Genomic DNA, 25751 nt, shown 5'->3' on the forward strand with positions numbered 1-25751 from the left:
ATAGTCTCAATTAATTCATTTAATTATCAATTAGAATTATCAAAGTTAACTAGGTCAATTTTGGATAGTTTCACAGAGTTATGTAATTTAGAGAAGAAAAGAGAAATTAGGGCTGATTTATTAATTAAGATAAATTGGTATCTAAATTAATAAATAAGTTTAAATCAAGGTTCAAATTATAAATAATTAATTTGATAAAGGATTTAAATAATTATTCAATTAATTAAATCAATAGAAAATAATGCAGGCCTTGATTTTTAAGTCCAATGGGCTTATAATCAAATGGGAAATTTAACGGGCCTAAAGCCCATGATAATTTCGACCTAGGGCTGTTAATTGGCTATTATTTTATTTATTTTTTAATTAAATTAAATGGCCTAATTGAGTCTATAAAAGGAGTGCTTAGAGAGAAGTCAAAACATAAGTTTGACATGTCACAAGTCAGATTTTCTTATAGGTTTTAGATTCTCTCTAAACACAAGTCATTTTCTAAGTCTTTTTGTTATTTTCTCTTCTTCTCTCTGTATCTATCTCATGTGTTGATAATTGCCCACACTAATCTAGGAGATTCTAAGGATACATTGGAAGACTGTGAAGAAATTAGAAGAACGGTTCAGTTTCTTGATAATACTATGCGACAGAAAGGATACAAGAGGTAGAGAAACTAAAGGAATGACTCTTTCATTCTGCTGCGTATACTGTAAGTATTCTTATCTTTGTTTCTATTTGAATTCAATTTTAGAAATATGTTTTAGGTTATTTCATATTAATTTGTTTAATATTAGATCTACATGAAAATAAATAAAGATCATGTATAAGTTTTCCCAACAACTGGCCTCAGAGCCTTTGGTAATCTTTATTTTCATGAATGAACATGTTTAAAATTTGATTATTTGATGTGTTTGAATAAGTCGATGGTTTTCATATTTTTATGAAGCATATTGATTTTATGTGAATTTTAGCAATTTTTAGGTTATTTTACTGTGTTTTCTATGCTATTAATTTTAATATATGCTTTATTTTGTGTAAAACATGTTGAAAATTAATTATAAAATGATTTTGGTTTGAAAAATTGCTCAAAAAAAAATTTGAAACAAATTTTGCACTGGCTGCCATGCGCGCGCGCCCAGCGCAGCCAAAAAAAATTTTAATTTTTTTTTTGAAAATTAAAGAAAAATAAAATTTGTGGAAATAAATTTTTTATAGTCAAAGCCAAAAATGTCAGATTTGTTTTTGTATTTAAAATTTTTTTTTTTTTAAATAAGATATTTTTGTTAGTTGATATTTAAATAATTAGATATTTTCTACAAAGATTCAAATTCAAATTTAAAAATAGACTAACAACTTAATTTTAAATTTTTTAATATATTAAAATATTATAATTATGATATCAGATATTTAAGATATCTTCATTGAAATTCTTGATTTTTTTATTAAATCTTTATTTGAAAATATAAATATCTTTTTATACTATAGTTTTTAATATTTAAATTATTTGAAATTTGAATATTGTTAGTTAGATATTTTGATGGGTATTTGAATTTGTTTAACTATTTTAAGATATTTTAGGATTGTTATAACTATTTATATTTTTTTTTAAATGGTTAAAATATTAGGTAATAGTTGTAATAAAACAAGATTTTTTTTTTTAAAAAAACAATTAAGATATTGATTTTAAAATTTTAAAATGGTTAAATTTGAAAAATATCATGTTTTTTCAGCCAATTAATAAAATATTTTTTTAATTTAATTGTTGATAAATCCTATTTAAATTAAATTAATATTTTTTTTCAAATTAACCTAAAACCAAGTTGATTGTTGATAAATGAAATTTAAATTAACTATTGTTAATTGTTGATAAATTTCATTTAAATTGACTTATTTTTTGTAAAAATTTAATTAATTTGAATTTTTTTTTATAAATTCTAGATAATTAATTGGGGTATTTTAGAAAATGAAATTAATTGTGGTATTTTCGCATAAATTCATAGAATTGCTCATATAGTAACATGATTAGGCCCATCTAATTATAACATGTCTGTTTGCACTATATGTGTTATTTTTGCAATTGGGCTTAGATGCATATAGTGGCTCATATGTAATGTCTGTTTGCACTATATGTGGTATTTTCGCAATTGGGCTTAGATGCATATAGTGGCCCATATGTTTGTTAGATATATGGTTTTTGCCAAATAAAATATTCATAAAATGACAGGTTTATTTGGGCCCATTAGAAATGTAAAGTTTAAATTCCTCTCTTGTGGGTGATTCCACTTGTGAAGGCCCATTTGCTTTGCATGACTATAGTGGGCCTAATCAATTAATAACAATTAATAAAACGAATATTTAAATTTCTGTCTTTTGGACCTTGTATGGAAGATTGAGGGTCTTTGTAGTGGGAACGACATACTGGACCCAGCCCTCCTCCATACAAGTCCAATTGTTAAGGCCCATTTACCTGAGTTGGACTTAATTGTACAGGTTCATTATATTAGTTAAACCTAAATATTGATTAGCAACAAATTAATTCTAAATTAGTTGAATTTGTTTCAATGTGACACTTTAGAATTGATAGAAAATTATAGGACTTTGGTTTTAAAAAATTTAATCTATTTAATTTTTTTGGAAAACTATAGTCATTAATTTTCTAAAAATAAATAATAAAAATAATATTTTTAATTTAATAATGAGCTTATTTTAAGAATTTTATTTGATCTCCACCGTTGGTTTAACATAGTCAATAGCTTAATGGGACCTCGAGGCGCTTTGATTCGTCCCACTACAGAAGGTGTTCATTAGCTATTTTGACAAGGTTAGATTTCGAAAGATAGATAATTATAGGTCAAATTCTACTAGACTCACCCCTACGGTGACTACTAGGACTATATCTATGATTATCGAAACAGTGGGTCTAGCTCATAAAATAAGAGATTTTGTTTTCTTATTTTGATCGAATAGTAGGTTGTTAATAATGGTGTCCATTATTAAATGAGTTTACAACTCTATTTTACTAGTGGTATTTTTTACTCTCGCCAATTGGGACAAGGATATCATAGATTAGTTAAAAACCTAAAGAAATAGAGATATGATTTTTTTGGTATTTTATTCTCATATCTTACATATTTTGGTATATGTTGTGTTTTTTCTTGAAATTTATGTGAATAGGAGTTTTATTGAGCAAATGTGATTGATTTCCATTTTATTGATAATTTGTAGTTTTAAATTAAGTAGTGTCTGTGTCTACTCCCATCCTTTCTCCACTTTCGATGGAGTAACCCACTGGAGAAAACTTCCTTAATTGGAAGCAGAATATCAACATAGAGTTGATTGGTGACAACTCCGAGTTAATCATGATTGAGGAATCCCCAACAAGCACTATGTCTGCACGTTCATGATGGCACCGTCAATGCTCGTGATGGCACCGTAAATGCGTGGATATCACCGTCTCCGCACGTTAGTGATGGCACAGTGTCTGCACATTCGTGATCAACTCAACTATGGTCTGACACAGCTCATAAACGAGCTTCAGATTATTGAACCTATCATGGGTGGACCTAGTAAAGGAGGAGAAAATAAGACTACTGTTGTTGCTGCTGATCCAGCTAAGGCTGAAGCTAACCAAACTTCGTCTTCGAAAGCTGAAAACAAGAGGAAGAATGGACAAAACAACAACCCTAAGCATGCAAAGGCTGCAAAGACGCATAAGGGGAAGAAGAAAAACAAGAAAGGTAAAGATAAGTTCTTTCACTGCAAAGATAAGGGGCATTGGAAACGAGATTGCTCTAAGTTTCTATCAGCGAAAAACAAAGGTAATGATTATAGTTCATTTATCTTGGAAACATGTGTTTTAGAGAATGATAAATCTGTTTGGATTATTGATTCTATATCTACCAACCATGTTTGCAACTCTTTACGGCTTCTTGAATTGTGGGAGGAAGTGAACGAAGGCGGCTTAAAGCTTAGAGTTAGGAACAGAACATTCGTTGCGGTCCAAGCTAGAGGAAGAGCTCGTCTGAAGTTCGAAAATAAATTTTTAATTTTAAATGATGTATTTTTTATTCCAGATTTTAGTAGAAATTTAATTTCAGTTTCCATGTTGCAATTAGAACAATTTGTTATGACTTTCACAAGTTCTAATATATCTATTTCTTTCAATGGATCACAATTGTGTATTGCATGTTTGGAAAACAGGCTTTAATTCTGTGACCTAACGAACCCCTCGCTCTTAACAATGATTTATTCAAAGTAGCTAAACCTATGACCAATAAACGCCAAAAGACCGATAACGATAATATGACGTATTTATGGCACTTAAGACTAGGTCACATTGGCTATGATTGGATTCAAAGACTTACAAAGGATGGGACTTTGAGGGAACTCACCTTAGGTGAATTACCTGTCTGTGAATCTTATCTAGAAGGCAAACTGACCAAGCATCCATTCTCTGCAAAGGGTGATAGGGCCAAAGAACCACTTGGATTTGTTCATTCAGATGTTTGTGGACCTTTGAATGTACAAGCCATGGGTGGTTTTGAGTATTTCATCACTTTCATTAACGATTACTCTAGATACTCATGTCTTTACCTAATGCATAGGAAATCATAAACATTTTCAAAGTTTCAGGAATTCTTAGCAATGGCTTAGAACCAATTGGGTAAAATGTTAAAGATCTTGCGATCTGATAGGGGTGGAGAATATTTGGATATGCAGTTCCAAGATCATTTAACTGAACTTGGGATTTTATCACAACTTACTGCCCCAGGTACTCCGCAACAAAATGGTGTAGCGGAACGCCGTAACAGAACTTTATTGGAAATGATTAGATGCATGCTTAGTTACTCAACTCTACAAACTTCGTTCTGGGGATATGGAATTGAAACCGCGAATGACATTCTCAATTTCGTGCCGTCAAAATCAATCCCCAAAACACCTTTAGAATGCTGGAATAGTCGTGAACCCAGTTTACACCATTATAGAATCTGGGGGTGTCCCGCCCACGTCCTGAGGAAAAAGGAAGGAAAGCTAGAACCACGAACTAAAGTTTGCATGTTTCTTGGCAATCCTAAAGGTACTCAGGGTGGACTTTTCTTCATTCAGAAAAGAAAGTGTTTACTTCTATGAATGCTACTTTTCTGGAAAATGACTATGTCCAAAACTTCAAACCTCGCAGCAAAGTAGTTTTAGAGGAGATGGTTGAAGAATTGACTCCAGCCAATGTTCCATCGTCATCAATGTGAGTTGAAGATGAAATTCCCACTCTTCTTGTCCAACTAACGCAAGTCGATTTAAATGAAGTAAGTGCCACAGTTCCTGAGCAAACTATCACGAAACCTAGTCATAGTGGGAGGGTTTCTAGGAACCAAGCTCATTATGGTTTGGATGGTGAAATTAATATGGTTGTTGGTGACACTAGTGATGATGATCTGTTGTCTTTCAAACAGGCAATGGCAAGTCCTAAAAAGGAACTATGGCTCGAAGCCATGAAACAGGAAATGGAGTCCATGTACTCAAATTCCGTCTGGGATCTTGTGGAAGCACCTAGTGACTTTAGGGCCATTGGGTGCAAGTGGATCTACAAGAAGAAACAAGGTGTTGATGGAAATATCAAGACTTATAAAGCTTGATTAGTGGCAAAGGGTTATTACCAAGGAGAAGGCGTGACTATGAGGAAACTTTTAGTCCGGTAGCCATGCTCAAATCCATTCGCATCCTCCTATCCTTAGCAGTCGCTCTCGACTATGAGATATGACAAATGGACGTCAAGACAGCTTTTCTTAATGGAAAGCTTGACGAAGTCATTTATATGGATCATCTAGAAGGATTTAAAGTAGCTAGACAAGAAGGAAAAGTTTGCAAGTTGAATAGGTCCATCTATGGACTTAAGCAAGTTTCTCGTTCCTGGAATCTTAGGTTTGATGAAATAATCAAACCTATGGCTTTGAACAAAATATTTATGAGCCTTATGTTTACCAATTGAAGGCAAATCAAATAGTGGTGTTCCTGGTACTTTATGTAGATGATATCTTACTCATTGGAAACAATGTTAAGAAATTATCAAATGTGAAGAATTGGCTGAGCACTCAATTTCAGATGAAGGATTTGGGTGAAGCAAGTTATGTTCTAGGCATCCAGATCATTAGGGATAGAAAGAACAGATTCTTAGCTCTATCTCAAGCAGCTTACATAGATAAAGTGCTTGAACGTTTCTCAATGACAAATTCCAAGAAAGGGCGGTTACTGTCTCGCCATGGAATTCATCTTTCAAAGAAGCAGTCTCCCCAGACTCCTGAAGAGGAAGATGCAATGAGAAAATTTCCTTATGCATCTGCAGTTTAAAGTCTGATGTATGCCATGTTGTGTGCTAGACCAAATATCTACTATGCAGTGGGAGTAGTGAGCAAGTATCAGTCAAATCCAGGACCGGAACATTGGATAGTATTTAAGCATATCCTGAAGTATTTAAGGCAGACTAGGGATTATATGTTAGTCTACAAGGGTGGTGTTCTTAACCCTGTAGGCTACACCAATTCAGATTTTCAGACTGATGTCGATGACAAGAAGTCTACTTCTAGAATGGTGTTTACTCTTGGGGGTGGAGCTGTGATTTGGAGAAGCGTAAAGCAGTCTGCAATCTCAGATTCCACCATGGAGGTTGAGTACATAGCCGCGTCAGAAGCAGCTAAGGAAATAGTCTGGCTAAAGAAGTTCTATTCGGATCTTGGTGTTATTCCAGAAATGGATAAACTGCTTGTGTTGTTTTGTGACAACACATGAACGATATCCAAATCGAAGTCACAAGAGAAGTAAGCATATAGAAAGGAAGTATTACATTATTCGAGAATATGTGACCAGGGGAGATGTGAAGGTTATGAAGATTGCAACTGAAGACAATCTTGCGGATCCGTTTACAAAGACACTACCAAAAGCTACATTTGATAAGCATATCAAGGAAATGGGATTAGTATAATTAAGGCATTAGTTTCAATTAGTGCAAGTGGGAGTTTGTTTGGGTTTTATGCCCTAATTAAAACTCAAATTCTTTGTAATCTCATTTTATTATCAATAAAAGAATAGAAAACATTTTTTGACTTGGTCAATCACTTTTCTCACATGTTTTTTTTTTCATGATTATTTGTTTAATATAAACTTCTATTAAATCCCGAGCATATAGCTAATCTTATTTATAGTGACGTAATCACAGTGGAATATAAATATGATTATATGTTCAAAATATGTTAGTTCTAGATTAGTTAGTGCACAGGATTTACATTGACTTGACAATCTACAATATGATCTACTTACACATTACAGTGTTATGTTCTTTCCAGAATATTAACAAAGTAGATAAGATTGGATGTATTTTTTACATCGGACAGGACCGATATTGACAGTTGATAAGATAAGTAAACGTACCGTTATTATCTATTCTAGTCATATCATATAGTTGACCATAGGTCAATTCAATCTCAATTTTGAGTGGTTAGTGTTCTAACTGATTGTATTATTTGAGTTCTTTGACTTGTTCGTTACCAGCTTATCCTACAGACTAGCCCATACTTACATCTTGGGAACTCATTAGTATAATTGAGTGGGAGTGTTAATCATAGATATGAACATCTATAGCTTTTGATGAAGAAGTGAAACGATGGTTTCCTTTTATTAGTAAATTTATTTGTTAGATTTATGATAACTTATTGGAGCTTGATTTCATAGGCCCATGGTCCCCATTGTACCTTGGATAAAATCATCTAGATAGTCTCAATTAATTCATTTAATTATCAATTAGAATTATCAAAGTTGACCAGGTCAATTTTGGATAGTTTCACAAAGTTATATAATTTAGAGAAGAAAAGAGAAATTAGGGTAGATTTATTAATTAAGATAAATTGGTATCTAAATTAATAAATAAGTTTAAATTAGGTTCAAATTATAAATAATTAATTTGATAAAGGATTTAAATAATTATTTAATTAATTAAATCAATGGAAAATAATACATGTCTTGATTTTAAGTCCAATGGGCTTATAATCTAATGGGAAATTTCACGGGCCTAAAGCCCATGATAATTTCAACCTAGGGTTGTTAATTGGCTATTATTTTATTGATTTTTTAATTAAATTAAATGGCCTGATTGAGTTTATAAAAGGAGTGCTTAAAGAGAAGTCAAAACATAAGTTTGACAAGTCACAAGTCAGATTTTCTTATAGGTTTTAGATTCTCTCTAAACACAAGTTATTTTCTATGCCTCTTTGTTATTTTCTCTTCTTCTCTCTGTATCTATCTCATGTGTTGAGAATTTCCCACACTAGTATAGGTGATTCTAAGGATACATTGGAAGACTGTGAAGAAATTAGAAGAATGGTTCAGTTTCTTGATAATACTCTGCGACAGAAAAGATACAAGAGTTTAAGAAACTGAAGGAATGACTCTTTCATTCCGCTGCGTATAGTGTAAGTATTCTTATCATTGTTTCTCTTTGAATTCAATTTTAGAAATATGTTCTAGGTTATCTTATATTAATTTGTTTAATATTAGATCTACATGAAAATAAATAAAGATCCTGTATAAGTTTTCCTAACATTTTTTTCATTCAAATATTTTCCATGATCAATGCTTGCTAATGATTAATCACCTTTACTAATAAGTTGAGTTAATGTCCAAATCTGAAAAATTTGGAATTAATTGACACACAATTTGAATGGTGCATGCTTAAATTCATTGATTTGAATATTGTAGTCATATAGACATATGTTATTACCATGCATAATCTTTATGGAATTGATGCTTGAATTGAATCTTCAAAATTAAATTAGCATAGACATATGTGATTTTATTAAAATATTAGAATCATAGTTCTTTGATGAAATCTTATGGAAATTAATTAAAATTCTTGACTACTAGACCACCGGTTGCTGCTGCATCAATCCAGCATCACTGTCAGAGTTGCATATTAGGAGGATAACTATTCTAGCTTCCATCAAATCATTTGTTACTCCTTGATACAATTTTTCTGCATTTAACTAGTCCATAATAACTTAGTTCTCATATCACAATCTTTTTAATTAATTCTCGTGCTTTTTAATCATTTTGTTAGACTTTAGTTTCACAATCAAAAACTTAAGAACAATCCTTGTGGAGATGATATTTGATAATAGCTATTGTATTACTTGTTGTTGACAGTGTACACTTGCACTTAGCTTTATTTTATGCAAAACGTTTTTGGCACCATTGTCGAGGGTTGTTTGGAGTCAATCATTGTGAAATTAATTATTTTGCAATTTGGTTTAATTTTTGTTTGTGCTAACTGGGTGATTCTCGTGCAAATTCAGGTTCAAACAGTGTCTGAATGAGAGTCAACACTCTGAACTACTTCCCCTTGATCCAGAAATTGAATGAACATTCAGAAGAAGGAGAAAAGTACAAAAATACAACAGGGAAGTAGTAGTGATGGATGTTGAGCAAGGAGCTCAACAGAGAGCCGCTCAAAGAGCAGCAAATCAAGTAGGAGCTGCTCAAGAAAGAGTAGTTCAAGGGGGAGTAGCTGCCAATAATGGGGAAAATGCAGTTATTGTAGCAGATGACTGAGACCATGCTATTAGGCAATACGCTCTCCCCCTCTTCAACGAGCTCAGTCCAGGCATTGTGAGACCAGAAATTCAGACTATACAATTTGAATTGAAGCCAATTATGTTCCAAATGCTTCAAACTATGGGCCAGTTCAGTGGGATGCCAACAGAAGATCCTCACCTTCATCTTCGCTTATTCATTGAAGTGAGTGATTATTTTAAGCTGCCCAGAGTTACAGAGGATGCCCTGAGATTGAAGTTGTTCCCATACTCCTTTAGAGACAGAGTGAGAGCTTGGTTGAACTCTTTGCCTTCTGGTTATTTGACTACTTGGCATGATTTGGCTGAGTGGTTTTTGATGAAGAACTTTCCTCCCACTAAGAATGCCAAGCTCTGCAATGAGATTACTTCATTTCAGCAACTTGATGAAGAATCTTTATATGAGGCACGGGAGCAGTTTAAGGAGTTGTTGCAAAATTGCCCTCATCATGGCATTCCTCATAGCATCCAAATGGAGACATTCTACAATGGTCTCAACACTCACACAAGAATGGTGGTAGATGCTTCGGTGAATGGGGCTCTTCTTGCTAAGTCCTATAATGAGGCATATGAGTTCCTTGAGAGGATATCCAACAACAACTATCGGTGGCCCACTACTAGATCATCTACAGGTAGAAAGGTGACTGGTATTCATGATATAGATGTCATCACTTCCTTGGTGGCCCAAGTTTCTTCTATTTCTAATATGCTCAAGACAATGAACATGGGAATGAATCATTCAATGGGGCAGCCTATGGGGACACAAATGGGGCAAATGGAGAACATTTCTTGTGTGTATTGTGGGGATGGTCATACTTTTGACAACTGTCCTTCCAATCTAGCAGTTGTGTGTTATATGGGGAATCAAATAGGAATGGTCCTTATTCTAACTCCTACAATCCATCATGGAGGCAACATCCCAACTTTTCATGGAGAAATCATGGGGTTGGCACTAGAAATTCTATGCCTCCTAGACCAAATTTACCACCAGGCTATTCTCCACAAGCACAACAACAAGTAATGCAATCTAGCTCTCTTGAGAACATGTTGAAGGAGTATATAGTGAAGAATGAAGCCATGATTCAAAGCCAAGTGGGATCATTGAGGAACTTAGAAAACCAAGTTGGGCAACTAGCTAATGAGCTTAGAAATATACCCCATGGTACATTACCAAGTGATACCGAGAATCCAAGAAATGTGGGCAAGGAACATTGTAAAGCTGTCACTTTGAGAAGTGGGGAAGAGTTGGAGAATATACCAATACAAATTCTGGGCATGAGGGTGAGCCTTCTTCAATCCAAATAAATGAGAAAATCCACAAAGATGTTGAAATTCCTAGTGTACAAAAATCTACCTCTGCCCAGAATGTTGTTGGAATTTTGTAGCATTGTCGCCCAGACAGCTCAATTTCAAAGCAACCACCTCCATTTCCTCAACGTTTTTAGAAGCAAAAGTTGGATTCTTAATTCAAGAAACTTTAGATATGTTGAAGCAGCTGCATATCAACATCCCACTTGTAGAGGCACTTGAGCAAATGCCTAACTATGTGAAATTCATGAAAGATGTTCTCACAAGGAAGAGAAGGTTAGGAGAGTTTGAAACTATGGCTCTAACCAAGGAGTGTAGTTCATTTTTGCAAGACAAGTTTCCACCAAAGTTGAAGGATCCTGGGAGTTTCATTATTCCATGTACTATTGGAAACACTTATTGTGGGATGGCATTATGTGATTTGGGTGCTATCATTAATTTGATGTCCATGTCTGTTTTCAAGAAATTGGGGATTGGAGAATTCAGGCCTACTACAATTACTCTTCAACTTGCAAATAGATCTCTTGCTCACCCAGATGGGAAGATTGAAGATGTGTTTGTAAGGGTAGACAAATTTATATTCCCTGCTGATCTTATTATGCTAGACTATGAGCTAGATACAAAAGTGCCCATTATCTTGGGGAGGCCATTTCTTGAAACATGAAGAACTTTGATAGATGTGCAGAAGGGTGAGATTACTATGAGGGTCCAAGATGAAAAGGTTACTTTTAATGTTCTTAAAGCTATGAAGTTTCATGATGAGATGGAGGAGTGCTCTGTTGTTTCAGTGGTAGATTTTTTGGTATCAAAGGACTCTGAGACAGGTAATGTTGATGATCCATTAGAGAGATTATTGTTGTTTGACTCTCAAAATGACGAAGATGATGAGGAGTACTTAGCTTGGTTGGAGGCTAATTATCAAGGGTTAAGAACAAGAGGCCGATTTGATTCATTGAAGTTGTCATCTAGGGATTTCAAGGCTCCTAAACCATCAATTGAAGAGCCACGTGAGTTGGAGTTGAAAGTCTTGCCATCACATTTGCGATATGCCTAGTTGGGTCCATCATCCACTTTACCTGTCATTATTTCAGCGAAGTTGACTCGTGAACAAGAAGAAATGTTGCTTGAGGTGTTGAGAAAGTTCAAGAAGGTCATTGGGTAGACTATTGCAGATATTCGAGGTGCTAGTCCTTCTTTATGTATGCATAAGATCTTGCTTGAAGACAGTGAAAAAGGTTTTATTGAGGGGAAAAGGAGACTAAATCCTATCATGAAGGAATTACTGAAGAAAGAAATCATCAAGTGGTTAGATAGTGGCATTATTTATCCTATCTCTGATAGTTCATAGGTGAGTCATGTTCAGTGTGTGCTTGAGAAAGGTGGGATCATAGTGTTGAAGAATGAAGACAATGAGTTGACTAGTACTAGAGATTTGACTGGATGGAGGATTTTCATGGACTACAGAAGCTAAACAAGGCCACTATAAAGGATCAATTCTGTCTTTGTTTTATTGATTAGATGTCAGACAGACTTGTTGGGAGAGAGTACTATTTTTTCCTTTATGGGTACTCTGGTTAAAATTAGATAGCGGTGGCCCCAGAAGATCAACACAAGACTACATTTACTTGCCCCTATGGTACTTTTGCATTTAGGAGAATGCCCTTTGGTTTGTGCAATGCTCCTGCTACATTCCAGTGATGTATGATGGCCATTTTTACTGATATGATGGAGAAATTCTTATAAGTATTCATGGATGACTTCTCTGTTTTGGTGATTCTTATGATGACTGCTTAAACAATTTGGCTAATGTTTTGCAAAGATGTGAAGAAATAAACTTTGTCCTTAACTGGGAAAAATGTCACTTTATGGTTAAGGAAGGTATTATTTTGGGCCATAAAGTATCAAAGCATGGTATTGAAGTTGATAGAGCCAAGATTGAGGTTATTGAAAAGCTCCCACCTCCTACCTCAGTGAAGAACATTAGAAGCTTTCTAGGCCATGTGGGGTTCTATAGAAAGGTTCATCAAAGACTTCTCTAAGATTTCCAAGCCACTTCCAATGAACGGGGTTGTCTAATGTGAATAATAAGGTGGCTACCGCATACCACCCTCAAACCAATGGCCAAGAGGAATTGTCTAATAGAGAAATCAAGGGTGTTCTTGAGAAGGTGGTGAATCCAAATCGCAAGGATTGGTACAAGAGGTTGGATGATGCTTTATGGGCCTATCGAATGACATTTAAAACTCCTTTGGGGATGTCTCCTTATCACTTAGTGTTTGGAAAAGCATGTCACTTACCAATGGAACTTGAACATAGAGCTTATTGGGCACTCCAACAACTCAATCTAGATTTGCAACTGGCAGGGGAGAAAAGAAAGCTATAGCTTGATGAATTGGAAGAAAAGCATTTTTTTTCATATGAGAATGCAAAGCTTTATAAGGAAAAGACAAAGAGGTGGCATGACAAGCATATCCAACCCTGTTCATTTGAAGAAAGGCAGCAAGTTTTATTGTTTAATTCTAGACTCATACTGTTCCCTGGGAAGCTCAAGTCCAAGTGGTCTGGGCCATTCACTATTACTAAGGTTTATCCTTATGGGGCTATGGAGTTGAGAGGAAATGAAGGAGGTGAATTCAAGGTCAATGGGTAGAGGTTGAAACACTATTGGGGTGGAGAGGTAGAGCAAAACAAGTGCTCAATCTCTTTCGAGGATCCTTGAAGAAGATGTAACAACTTGGGTTGTTGTGGATTTTGGAGATTTATTGTAATGCAACCCAAACAAAATATATATATATAAAAGTAGTAAAGAAAAATATATATATAGTAAATCTTTTCTTTTAGATTTTGGTTTTGATGGTTTAATGTGCTTGTGGTTACAAAGAAAATGGAATGAAATGGGTCGCAGAGTTTGGCATTTTTTTCGTAGCAACATCAATTTTGAGCAAGCTCTCTGACTTAGTTTTGCTGCAGCAAAGTTCATGTAATGCTACAGCAAAGTTTTAGTGGGAATGATAACTCTCTGACTTAACTTTACTACAACAAAGTTGGTACAATGCTTCAGCAAAGTTGCTTAAATTCAATGAATTATTTGGGCCTAAATTTTCAAATTTTAGCCCTAACCTCTTTTGAAACCCTAATATCCTATCATCATAATCATCATCTCAATTTTTTCTCACCCAGCTGCCCCACCATCTCACCTCCACCTTGCACCACCCAACCCCACAACACCACCACAACCCAATGCCTCATCTCCACCCAACCCCACAAACCAGCCGACCACCACGAACTCAGCTCACCCTCCACCTATCTCTGCCCCACGCCCTCGTCAACTCTGACCACCCAAACAACCACACTACCAATTTCCCACAAAGCCAACCCCAAATCTGCCTCCTCCTAGAGCCACGACCCAAAGTCTCACACTACTAGTTTCTCACAAAGTCGACCCCACGAACCCAACCAATCGCACTAGACCGACTCGCCACCACCATGGCCATCTCCGACCACCTCGCGTCTCCCTCAACTACTCAGCCACCCTTTGGAGTCAACTCTATAACGCCCTACTACTCAGGGACTGTTACACTATGTATTTTAAATAGTGTTAAACTCGCTAAACGAGTCATTTGGTCATAACTGTGTAACTAAATATGATTAATGGTTTGGAGTTAAAAATTTTGGTCAAAGATACAAATGTTTCACTAAAACGGTTACTGTATACATGGGATCCCAAAATACAATTAAAAGGTTAATTACAATATAAAGTTACAACCTGCCGACCTAAGCGGCAAAATAGGGTTTCACCCTAGTTCCTCTTTAAACCCTCGACTGTGGTGGTTAAGTAGCCGCATATGTACACATCGTCACCTAAGCTCTCCAACTCAAGGATGGTCCAGCTTTCTTTTCCTTTTACCTGCACCATATTCCACCCGTGAGCCAAGGCTCGGCAAGAAAACTTAAACATGCTCATAAGCAGTTAATAACATGTTGTTAAATCATAATAAGCATGCCTACCATTAATAACTCTACTCATGCATGCATAACATTCATATAAATGACTACAGTTTCATATGGGGCCAATTTCCCTAGATAAATTTTCAATGAATCATATCGGGACCCAATGCCCAAAATACATGATTGTGGAATCATACTGGGGCTCAGCGCCCAAACACGTGATTAATAAATCATATTGGCTAAACGCCCTAGGATATGGGACTAATGAGTCACCTCGGGGCCCTTTAACCTGTCCTCTGTATAACCAGCCTTGGAGCTGGCCTAGCGTACCTAGCGCTTTAGTTTTCTCCGACCAATAGGTCGGTCAAGCGTATAATGCACTCCTAATTAGGCTAAATCATATGGACTAGCGCTCAGTGTGCTATCGCCATGCTTGACTAATAAGTCAATGCCTTATGACCAGCACTCAGTGTGTTAATGTTGTCCTTGACTAATAAGTCAATGCTTTACGACCAGCACTCATCATCCAAATGTCATCCTTGACTAATAAGTCAATGCTTTACGACCAACGCTCATCGTGCTAATGTCCTCCATGACTAATAATTCAATGCCTTACGACCAACACTCACCATGCTAATGTCATCCTTGACTAATAAGCCAATGCTTTACAACCAGCACTCACCGTGCTAATGTCGTCCTTGACTAATAAGTCAATGCTAGGATATGGGACTAATAAGTCACCCCGGGTCCCTTAGCCTTATCCTTTGTTTAAGCGTACCTGGCGCTGACCAACACTCAACGTGGTAAAGTCGTTCTTGACTAATAAGTCAATGCTATGATATGGGGCTAATAAGTCAACCCATGTCCCTTAGTCCTATCCCCTGTTTAAGCGTACCTAGCGCTTCTGGTTAGCCTAACCAAAACGACCAGCACTCAGCGCGCTATTGTCATCCTTTACTAATAAGTCAATGTTTTTCGACCAGCACTTAGCGCTATTTCCATCCGTGACTGATAAGCCAAGCCTTTCTCAATAAGATAATGCAAACAAGCATATATCATATGTCAAATATCTCGATACAAAGCATTCAGCATGCTTAATCAATAATCACAAGCATAATCATAATCATGCACACACTCAGGCATTCATGCCCTATTCATGTTCATGATCAACAATTCAGGCCATGCCATAACCACATGTATCACATGTACCACATATTGGGTGCAGTTTTCATACCTTTGGTCCAAGCATAGGTTACCAATAAACGACCCTCGAGCACAATCCCAGTTCCAAGCCCCTAGCGATAACCTAGTCATAACCATAATATAGAATCCCATCAACAATGAGCGAATAAACTCTTCTAGACCAAGTCCTAGCCTCCAGGACGTCGAACTCTACTAAATCGGGTAGTAGGATCGATCTTGAGCCCTTAGGTTTGAATTCCCGTCACTAAAAACCCATTTTGGCCAAAGCTGCCCATGCATGCTGCAATTTTCCCCTAAGGGTTGCAGCATGCCCCCCAGAGAGAAAGCCCCATGTCTGGAAAATCCAGACACGGGCCTCGGCATGCCCCTAAGGGTCGCGGCATGCCTCCCAGGTAGAACTGCATCAGTGCCCTAGGTTCACACGGGCCACGACGCCTAAGAACAAGGCTGTGGCATGACCCCGCGAACCCAGAAATCCTTATTTTTCCTTAGCGAAAACATTACCAAAATCATCCCAATCAATTCCCAAAACCATAATTCAAACCCCCAAACATTAACAGCACATCAACACCATCAAAACCCAAGCTTAACTCACTCAAAAACCTCCACCAATTCACTAAACCAATACCTTTAACTTCAAGCTCAAGAACACTATAAAAACAGGGGAGAATTTAACCAAATAAATGGTTGTAGCTTTACCTCAATTGTGTAGTTCAGGCTTTAAGTCATCCTTAACTAAAACCCAACTTCAAGCCTCTAATTCCAAGCCAACTCCCCTCAAAATTTGAAAAAAACTCCTCAAGACAAAGAGAGGAGGTGACTAACGAGAGAGAGAAGGCTGAGGGAAAGTGACGCTCTGTTTTGGTTCTAGGGGGTTTCCTATTGCTAAAGGAAAGAGTGACTAAGTCACTATATGGGCACTAAAATGACCATAATGCCCCTAGGGCCAAATTCCTCTCTCACTGCCCCTCAAGGGTAAACTTGTCGTTTGCCACATATCCCGTTAATCATAATTGACGTCTTATAATTCCCGTTACTCTCAATATCCTCAAATAATTTCCCCATTACCCAATCCTGGTAATCTACTAAATATGCAAAATACCCCTTGACTCTCACCGAGTCAATTATTGGTCTCGTTATGACTTCCCACTAGCTTGCTCCTTAGGACCGCCTCGTGCCGAGTAACCCAAATATATCCACATAATAATGTGGTCCCACACATATATCACATATATGCTAAATATACCCATAACGGGCCAAATTATGAATATTTCCCTTTTAATCAGAAACGGGTATTGCCCTTGAAGTCCCATGAAGACGTACTAACTCTCTCACATAGAGATCTGCATACTGGTCAACTATATTTCTTGCTCGTCCTCACTGATAAAAGTGAGCTGACTTTGTATATCGGTCCATAATGACACGGACTGAATCACTTTTGAATCATTTATTGTACTATTGCTCACGACTATGACGAGGTTTAGTGTTGTTCTTGCATTGAGTATTGCTACTTGATTGGTATGGTTGCTCGCTGAATTGATATGTGGTCTATTTTTTGTGCATTGAAATAAAAAATTTGTTCATATAGTGAAACCGTGTAGAATGGTAGCTTATGCTTCTCAAGTTCATATTGGGTAACTTTGCTTGAATTTTATTGAGGTTACCACGAGTGACTTAACTGAATTGGCGATATCTCTAAAAAATTTTGGGCATTTTAGCTATGTTTTGAGCAGCTTTTTCAGTGCAATTTTTACTATTGTGTTGCCAAAGTGGGGGATACATTAGTGGGCAATTTTGCTATTCTTGGGCACCATTTGAAGCTGAATTTCAAATCCATTTTGCTATACTTTGGAGAGCATTGCACTTGATTTGTCGGGGCCTTTTTGTAAGCAAAACTTCGGGTTGCATTCTATTGCTTGGATTCTTTGTTGACAATGCCTCGGGGTAAGAAGCAAGTTGCTAGGCAGCTCAGCTCTTATGTTAAGTTAAGTGGTACTGAGGCCGCCAATCGCTATGAGACAACATTTTGCACCAAAGACTATTTAGCATACAATGGATTTAATTTTAATAGTGTCGATGATGCGAAAGTGCCCCTTTCTATTTGAACTCTCGTTGAAGCTCTCCATTGGAAGTTGTTTTGTAGCCCGAGCCTTCTGCCAAATGACACTGTTGTGCGAGAATTCTATGCCAACCTTTGGACCACCCAGTCACAAAGTGTCACGGTTCACGAAACAGAAGTCCCATTGACATCCAAAGCCATCAATGCTCTTTATGGGTTACCAGATATTGAGGATGATGACTATGCAGCCATGTTTCAAAACTGTTACTAGGAGCTATGCTAGCAAGTATTGGATGATCTTACTATTTCTGGAATTCAGTGGATATCCTCCTCCACCCAAGTTTGCCTCACATGTCGCTGGGAATTCTTGTCATTTGAAGCTAAAGTATGGTTTTACTTTGTTCGCATCAGTTTTATGCCCACCGTGCACACTTCCACAATCAATAGGGAGAGAATGTTCTTATTATTTTCCATCAATGTGGGCAAGATCATCACACGAGAGATACAAGAGTGTGCCAATAAGAATGTGGGGCATGCCTTCTTTCCCTCCCTGATCACGCAGCTATGTCATCAAGCAGGTGTCCCAATGTCTAAGCAGGGCCATGAGAAGTATATCCAAGGTCGCATCACCCCATATGACATAGCTCAAGTGTTGAGGACTTCTGATTCAAAGAAGCGTGGGGAAATTTCTTCTGTTGCCCCGGATGTTGACCATGACCAGCTTGTTGCGCCACCACATGAGAATGAGGCCCCGACTATGCCTGCTAATGCTCCCTCTAGTGACTCCCCTATGGTTGACCCCAATCAAAGTCAAATGATGGACATGATGCACTTGATGCATCAGCAACAACAAGCATATTGGTGCTATGCTCGAGTGCACGATCAATCCATAGAGAACATGCTTGCGAGGAATTTCACAAAGCCTTTCTCGTTCTTGCCACAATTCCTAGACAGCATCTTAACTCCATGTAGAGGAGATAGCACCGAGAACGACAAAAAGGCTAGCGATGAAGATGTCGATGGTGGCAACCAGTGATAGGAGGGAGTTTTCTTTGCCTTCTATTTTTTATGTTGTTTTACTTTGGATTGTTTCTAGTTGTTGTGATGTTTTGTTACTGCTATTGTTGTTTGTGTGTCGGTAGCAATGAGGACATTGCTCTCTCTTAAGTTTTTTTTTTTGGGGGGGGCTATGTGTGTTTCCCTTAATGTCTTGTATTTTTCTTATGTTTTAGGTGTTGGTTAGGTTTGTTTTGTGTCGAATCTAGAGTCTAGGTTGTATTGGAATCAATTTTATGTAAGGGTTGTGCTAAAGTTTTGGGTGGCTTGACGATAAAATTTCAGAAAAACAAAATTGCAATATTTGTTAACTCTTGTTTATTAGTGAGCCTTTAGTACTTAAAGTTTTTGGTGCTAATTCAACCATAGTAAGAGTGTGTCCCAATTGAGTGTGCATAGTTTGACCATGAAACCCATCACCATAGATTAAACTAAGTATTCATGAAGGTTTAAGTTTTTAGAATTGGCTTGATAATTCCCTTAAGGCGAAATCCTAGGAGGCTTAATGATTTAGAGAAGATTTAGGCAATTTTCTTAGACCGCTGAGCTTTTCATGCCTACCTTATAATTATTATCCCTAGTGACCCAACTTTGAGCTTATTTGCCTATTTTGTTCATGTAACCTTAACTTGATAGTCAATCCCTTTTTGAATATCTTATTTTTATTTCTCACCAAACCTTAGGCTTAACTTTTCTTGGATATTAATTAAGATAAGTTTGGGGGGACGTGAGGAAAGAGTATCTTGGTTCTTGGGGTGTTCATAATTTTTAATTAATATATACTTATATGCTCAAATTTGTTAATTGTGTTTATGTTTTGGTTATCTTCAATGTTTTTATTTTAAATGTTTTTTTTTTAAGTTTCCTTGTATTTATTAAAAAAAAAAAGAAGAAAAGAAAGAAAAATATAGAAAAAAAAAAGAAAAAAAAAAGAAGAAGAGAGATATGTATATATAGTTAAGTGTAAATAAATAAGTTGTTTGTAGTTGCATTGTAACCGTGTTTGAGCATATAAGTGTAGTATTAGTGCTATTGAGTGAGTTGGGGGGATTGAGTTCACTTGTAATAGGTAGAGGATAATGAATTGTTGTGTCTTTGTGGTGTCGCTTGTGTCTTTTGTAGTGTTGTGTGTTGTTGGGTAGTAGAGTCATCACTCAGGACGAGTAATGAGATAAGTTTGGGGATGTGATAACTCTAGGAATTACAGTTATTTTTATAGTTTTAAACTTATATTTTTATCAAGAACATAGTAGTTTAGGATGTTTTGTAGTGTCTCAATTTTAGTTTTGTTAAAAATTAAATATAATAAGATAATATTAAATATTTGTATAATGCTGGAAAATATATCCTAAAATGTTAAATTTTTTCTTTGCAGATGATTGGTAAAGCTTTAGACATTTTGAGAGGGAATTGAAGCTTGAAGTGAATCAGGATTTTGGGATGCTGCAACATGGAAGCAGCATTACGTTCTACCTGCCAGTTTTTTTTAAAGACCACGTGGGAGACTAAATAACTATCATATCCAGCCCATTTTCTTTCTTTGGACCTATTTGAGTTGGGTTGAAAGGTAATTAATTGAATTTCGGGCCTTTAAGTTACTTTGGGTCCATTTTTCTTAAAAAATAAAAGAAAGGACATTGGAGAAGAGGAGGTCCGCGTGGGTAAGCAAGGTGAATGACCTAGACCTATCATCATCTTTTCCCCCAATTGGAAAACAAACGGACAGGGAGCAAAAATAGAGACAATCGCCTGATACAAGGAGAACACCCATATTTTAGGAAGAGCTTGAACGTGGTATGGAAGAAAAATAGAGGAAAAGCAAGGAGAAAAAGCTAGAAGACAAAGCCATTTGGAGAAATTATTTTGGCTTGATATTCTTACCCATTCTCTTAGTTTTTCATTAATTTCACTTCTGTGAATTATGGATTTTATTAAATTGGTTGTTTTTGAGTTTGTAACCATGAGCTAAACTTTAAATAGCTAGGATAATTTGAACCCTAATATGTAACTTGTGATATTTTGATTTTGATGTTAATGCACTTGAGGTTTATTCATTCAAATATTTCTCATGATTAATGCTCGCTAATGATTGATCACCTTTAGTAAGAAGTTGAGTTAATGTCCAAATCTGAAAACTTTGGAATTAATTGACACACAATTTGAATGGTGCATGCTTGAATTCATTGATTTCAACATTATAGTGATATAGACATATATTATTACCATGCATAGTCTTATGGAATTGATGCTTAAATTGAATCTTCAAAATTAAATTAGCATAGACATATGTGGTTGTGTTAAAACATTAGAATCATAGTTCTTTGACGAAAGTCTATGAAAATTAATTAGAATTCTTGACTACTAGACCACCGATTGCTACAGCATCAATCCAGCATCAATGTCTGAGTTGCATATTAGAGGATAATTACTCTAGCTGCCATCACACCATTTGTCACTCCTTGATACAATTTTCCTAAGTTGTTTCTTTTATTTTTCTTCATTTAACTAGTCCTTAATAACTTAGTTCTCATATCACAATCTTTTCAATTAATTCTCGTGCTTTAAAATCATTTTTTTAAACTTTAGTTTCACAATCAAAAACTTAAGAACAGTCATTGTGGAGACGATATATGGCACTAGCTATTGTATTACTTGTTGTTGACAATGTACACTTTCACTTAGCTTTAATTTACTTTATTTTACGCAACACCTTCCTCTCATGTTGACGTTGAGGGGTCCAGTTAGCAGGTTTTCCATGAATCTCCCAGCAAGTGGAGCGGGAGTGTCCATGGCGTTGATAATGATCACACCAGGGTCGTTCACCCACGCAGTTTGGAAGTGGATCGGGATTGGATTTTCATAGGATGAAGAACAAGACCATGAAATGAGAGTAGAGCCATCAACATGTTGGGATTCAGGGATAGTAAGCATGACTCGGCGTCATGCTTCTTCATGACGAACTTCAGAAAAAGCTTCCTTAGTATCAGGTTGAGGAGAACAACTAACTATATGGCCCCAGACTTCATCAAGATTTTTGTTTAATCCCGTAAGAGACTTGAAAACTCGTTCCTTTTCTAATTGTTGTCTCTGGATTATGCTACATCCATTACAGAGAGGTGTGGTCTCGAGATACAGATCGAGATCCCGCCATAAATCTTGTAAGTTCGAAAAATATTGAGTCACAATCTTATAACCTTTCTTGATCTCTTTGAGTTTTGTGCGAATTTCAAATATCTGAGAAGTATTCCCATGATCAGAATATATTTCTGAGCAGCATCCCATACCTCCTTAGCCGTTTTAAAAAATAGATACATGCGGCTGATTTTCGGATCCATAGAATTAATGAGCCAAGCAAGCACAATTGAATTTTCAGCCTGCCATACCTTGTAAGATGCATCGGTCAATGGAGGCGCAGGGAGGTCACCAGTGATATAGACTAGTTTTTCGCGACCACAAATGACAATTTTGACAGATTGGGTCCATTGCAAATAATTTTTACCCTCAAGTTTGTGTCGTAATTTGGATGGAACCACTGTCATGGATGTAAAGTGCTCCCACGGAGCCCATGGACTGAGTTGGGGCTGGAGAAGTGGTGTCCGGTTGTTGAAGGGAACTGAGTGGACCGCTAGATTGTGAGGAGAGCTTTTCCCTTGTAAAATGCCCTAAACTAATTATTTGTAAAACATCTCCATGCTCATAAACTTATAGAAGGAAACCACTTACTATATGAAAATTTCAGTGGGGCCTTTCTAAAACATGCAAGTTGGGCCCAATATTTAAAATAAAACAAAGTTCTCATGCAATGTTTTTAAAGAAAATAAATGTAGTTCAAGTCCCACTGATAAGTTCTGAAAACAAAATAAAACATAATATCATTCTTTAAAATTGGCATTTAACCTAATCGTTTTCTCGCCCATAGGATACCCCCACACCATACACACTGTGACGTCGGAACTCCCCACATCATCCCACGTGCCAAAGAGAAACCATATTTGCTACTTGGAAGGGAAAGTAAGGAGGTGAGCTAAAAGCCCAGTAAGGAAGTACAAACAACACACAAGTTAACACAACAAAACATATTCATATTCATACATCGTTATACATCATACTTAACTTCATCATCATCATAAACATCATCATCATAAACATTATCATCATAAACATCATCATCAACATCATCATCATATCTTTGTGAACATGGCCCCCTATCTTGTCCATGTCACATCCTGAGGTAAACAAGAGGCTCTGGTCCTTGAATAACATCGGCCCGTCCGCCCTATGAGTTACATCTTTATATCCTTAGTAACTCGGGTTACGTCTTTATGTCATTAGTAACACATTTGTTGTGTCGCATTCAACACACTAACAACCATTTACTTTCTCATACAGCATACAAAACACATGCAATCCAGTCATATCAACACAAAGGACATACATGATTCATCAAATTCATCATATCATCTCAAAATAACATTTCATACTTCATATCTCATGGTATGTCATCATACATAACATTTAACCTCAACAAACCCATCTTACCGTTCATAGCATAAATAAATAGAGTTCTATCTAACTTCCTTACCTCAGGTCCGAGCAAAGCCAAAATGAACAAACTTAACAACGAGCCTATACTTATAATCAAATAGCATTCTTTAGCATCACAAAAGACTTTCTTGTGCCCAACTCATATACCTCATGTGTGCATGGGCCATCCACACATAGTGCAATTTACACATAATTTCCAGACATGAACATTTTTCACATAAAATCACAAAAGAATAATGCAACTTCTACCTATCATACATGCATGGTTTTTAAGAAAATATCATAAGGTTGAATATTAGACATATTTTTTTACATAAAAGTGTATTTTCATGCGACATGCATACGTGGGAGCATTCTTAAAATCTAACGTCTTAAAACAATAGTTCCTACATGCTTATTTCTTGCCTCTTCAAACAAAATTCAACAACATACTTTATTTACCATTAATTTTTTCTCTAAATTGCAAATTTGAATACAACATATTTACTTTATAAAATAATCCATTAAGCATTTTCTAATTTCTCATAAAATAATAATTTCATTTATTATTTAAATAGCATAAAAAAATGAGACAAATTTTGTGGCTATTTAGAATAACTAAATAAGTTTCTTGTTCCCTTTTAGAAAATAATTTTACTAATCTCTTATAAAAATGACATGTTTATAAATGTGAAAATTCATAAATAAAGTGTGAAAAATTACATTTTCATATATATTATTTAAGACTTAATTTATTGGGGTGTTTAACTAACTTATTTTAAATTATAAGACATTTTTCTTTTAACCACCTAAAGTTTCAGCAAGCTAAATATTTGTTTAATATCACAAAATGAATTTAAACCATTTTCTTTTTCACATTTAACAAAAAAAATGCAAATAAATAATAGTGTGAAAATACATATTTTTATTTGAAAATACTACAATCATCATATAGATAGCTAGGGTTCAATTTATTTGATACCTACAATTTTTTTCTTATTATTAACCAACAGTTCTAGCAAGTATTTATTTAATTATAATCACAATCTTGGATTAAAACGATATTTTCTTTCATAAAATCTACAAAAAAAAAAAAAAAAAACTGCATGCATTAGATTGAAGAAAAATGCATATTTTCATGTGAAATGTATCCCTTTTGCTTGTCTTTGTTTTAAAATGTGAATTACCAAAACATGATTGATTCTCTTGCAAAATTATATATATTTCCACAGAAGGCATAACAAAATCAACCAGCATAAAATTGAAACACATGCTTATATGCACCTCACTCCACATTTAACCATGTCAAACTAACAACCTTAACTTAAACAAGTCTAGGCCACAATATACACCCATGGCCGAAACCCCTATCATGACTTTAGCATCACTTTTTGCAACTTTTATCATAAGACACCATTGTCTCTTTAAACCTATCTGCTCCCATTTAATATTTCACAAGGATATGTTCAAATAATTAAATAAATACGTACATAAAACTCTTAACAGTTTACAAGAAACTTTAGGTTACAAAATATGGAAATAACACATATTCTACTCTAACATGCTTCCTAATAAAACAAGAATACACCTATAACAATAACATGCAGCAAGATCATGATTTCCAAAGCAGGCACTAGTCTAAATCCATATGGTCAAAATAATAACTAATCTTTCCAAACCCATAACAAAACAAAGAGATCCTTAGCATGTTTCTAAAATGCAAGTATCAAATTATATATACCATTTCATTATTCAATATAAAATCTCTAATCTACAACAAAGCAATAACTCCTCCAAAACTAAAGATCCGTGCATGCATATATCTTGTCAAAACACAAATCATTAGTACAAAGTCACAATCAAACTGCAAAAAGGCTAGGAATTCTCATTACCTTTCTTGATAGAAATAAAGGATCCAAAAACTATGGCCACTCTCTTGAACACACCTAGGGTTTTCGAAACCCACATCAAGAAAAGAGAAGAAGAAAAAATATATACTAATGAAATCAACACTAAAACCAATACTTACCCTTAGGGATTTCGAAATC

The 25751-nt window shown here is 35.7% G+C and overlaps 1 protein-coding gene, 1 long non-coding RNA gene and 1 other non-coding gene across 3 annotated transcripts; 1 reads left to right on the top strand and 2 right to left on the bottom strand.

The window, feature by feature from the left end:
* Nucleotides 1–9954: 9954 nt before the first annotated feature.
* LOC133833364 (small nucleolar RNA R71) lies at nucleotides 9955–10061 on the bottom strand. Its single transcript, XR_009892745.1, has one exon. It is a non-coding gene; the product is annotated as a small nucleolar RNA R71 (small nucleolar RNA).
* A 564-nt stretch (nucleotides 10062–10625) lies between these two features.
* Nucleotides 10626–11577, top strand: LOC133832508 (uncharacterized). The gene is made up of 2 exons (XM_062262845.1): nucleotides 10626–10878; nucleotides 10991–11577. The coding sequence occupies exons 1-2, from the start codon at nucleotides 10626–10628 to the stop codon at nucleotides 11575–11577; spliced, it is 840 nt and encodes a 279-aa protein (XP_062118829.1).
* An 11850-nt stretch (nucleotides 11578–23427) lies between these two features.
* Nucleotides 23428–25751, bottom strand: LOC133829132 (uncharacterized). The gene is made up of 3 exons (XR_009891556.1): nucleotides 25733–25751; nucleotides 25596–25649; nucleotides 23428–23455 (listed from the first exon to the last, which is right to left on the bottom strand). It is a non-coding gene; the product is annotated as an uncharacterized LOC133829132 (long non-coding RNA).

The sequence above is a fragment of the Humulus lupulus genome, chromosome 4, assembly GCF_963169125.1.
Source record: "Humulus lupulus chromosome 4, drHumLupu1.1, whole genome shotgun sequence".
Classification (NCBI taxonomy): domain Eukaryota; kingdom Viridiplantae; phylum Streptophyta; class Magnoliopsida; order Rosales; family Cannabaceae; genus Humulus; species Humulus lupulus.

Excerpts from the sequence above, each read along its gene's own strand:
- LOC133832508 (XM_062262845.1), top strand. The coding sequence starts at position 10,626 with ATGCAATCTAGCTCTCTTGAGAACATGTTGAAGGAGTATATAGTGAAG. Across the intron at positions 10,879-10,990 it reads TATACCAATACAAATTCTGG|CATTGTCGCCCAGACAGCTC; the intron begins GCATGAGGGTGA and ends GGAATTTTGTAG.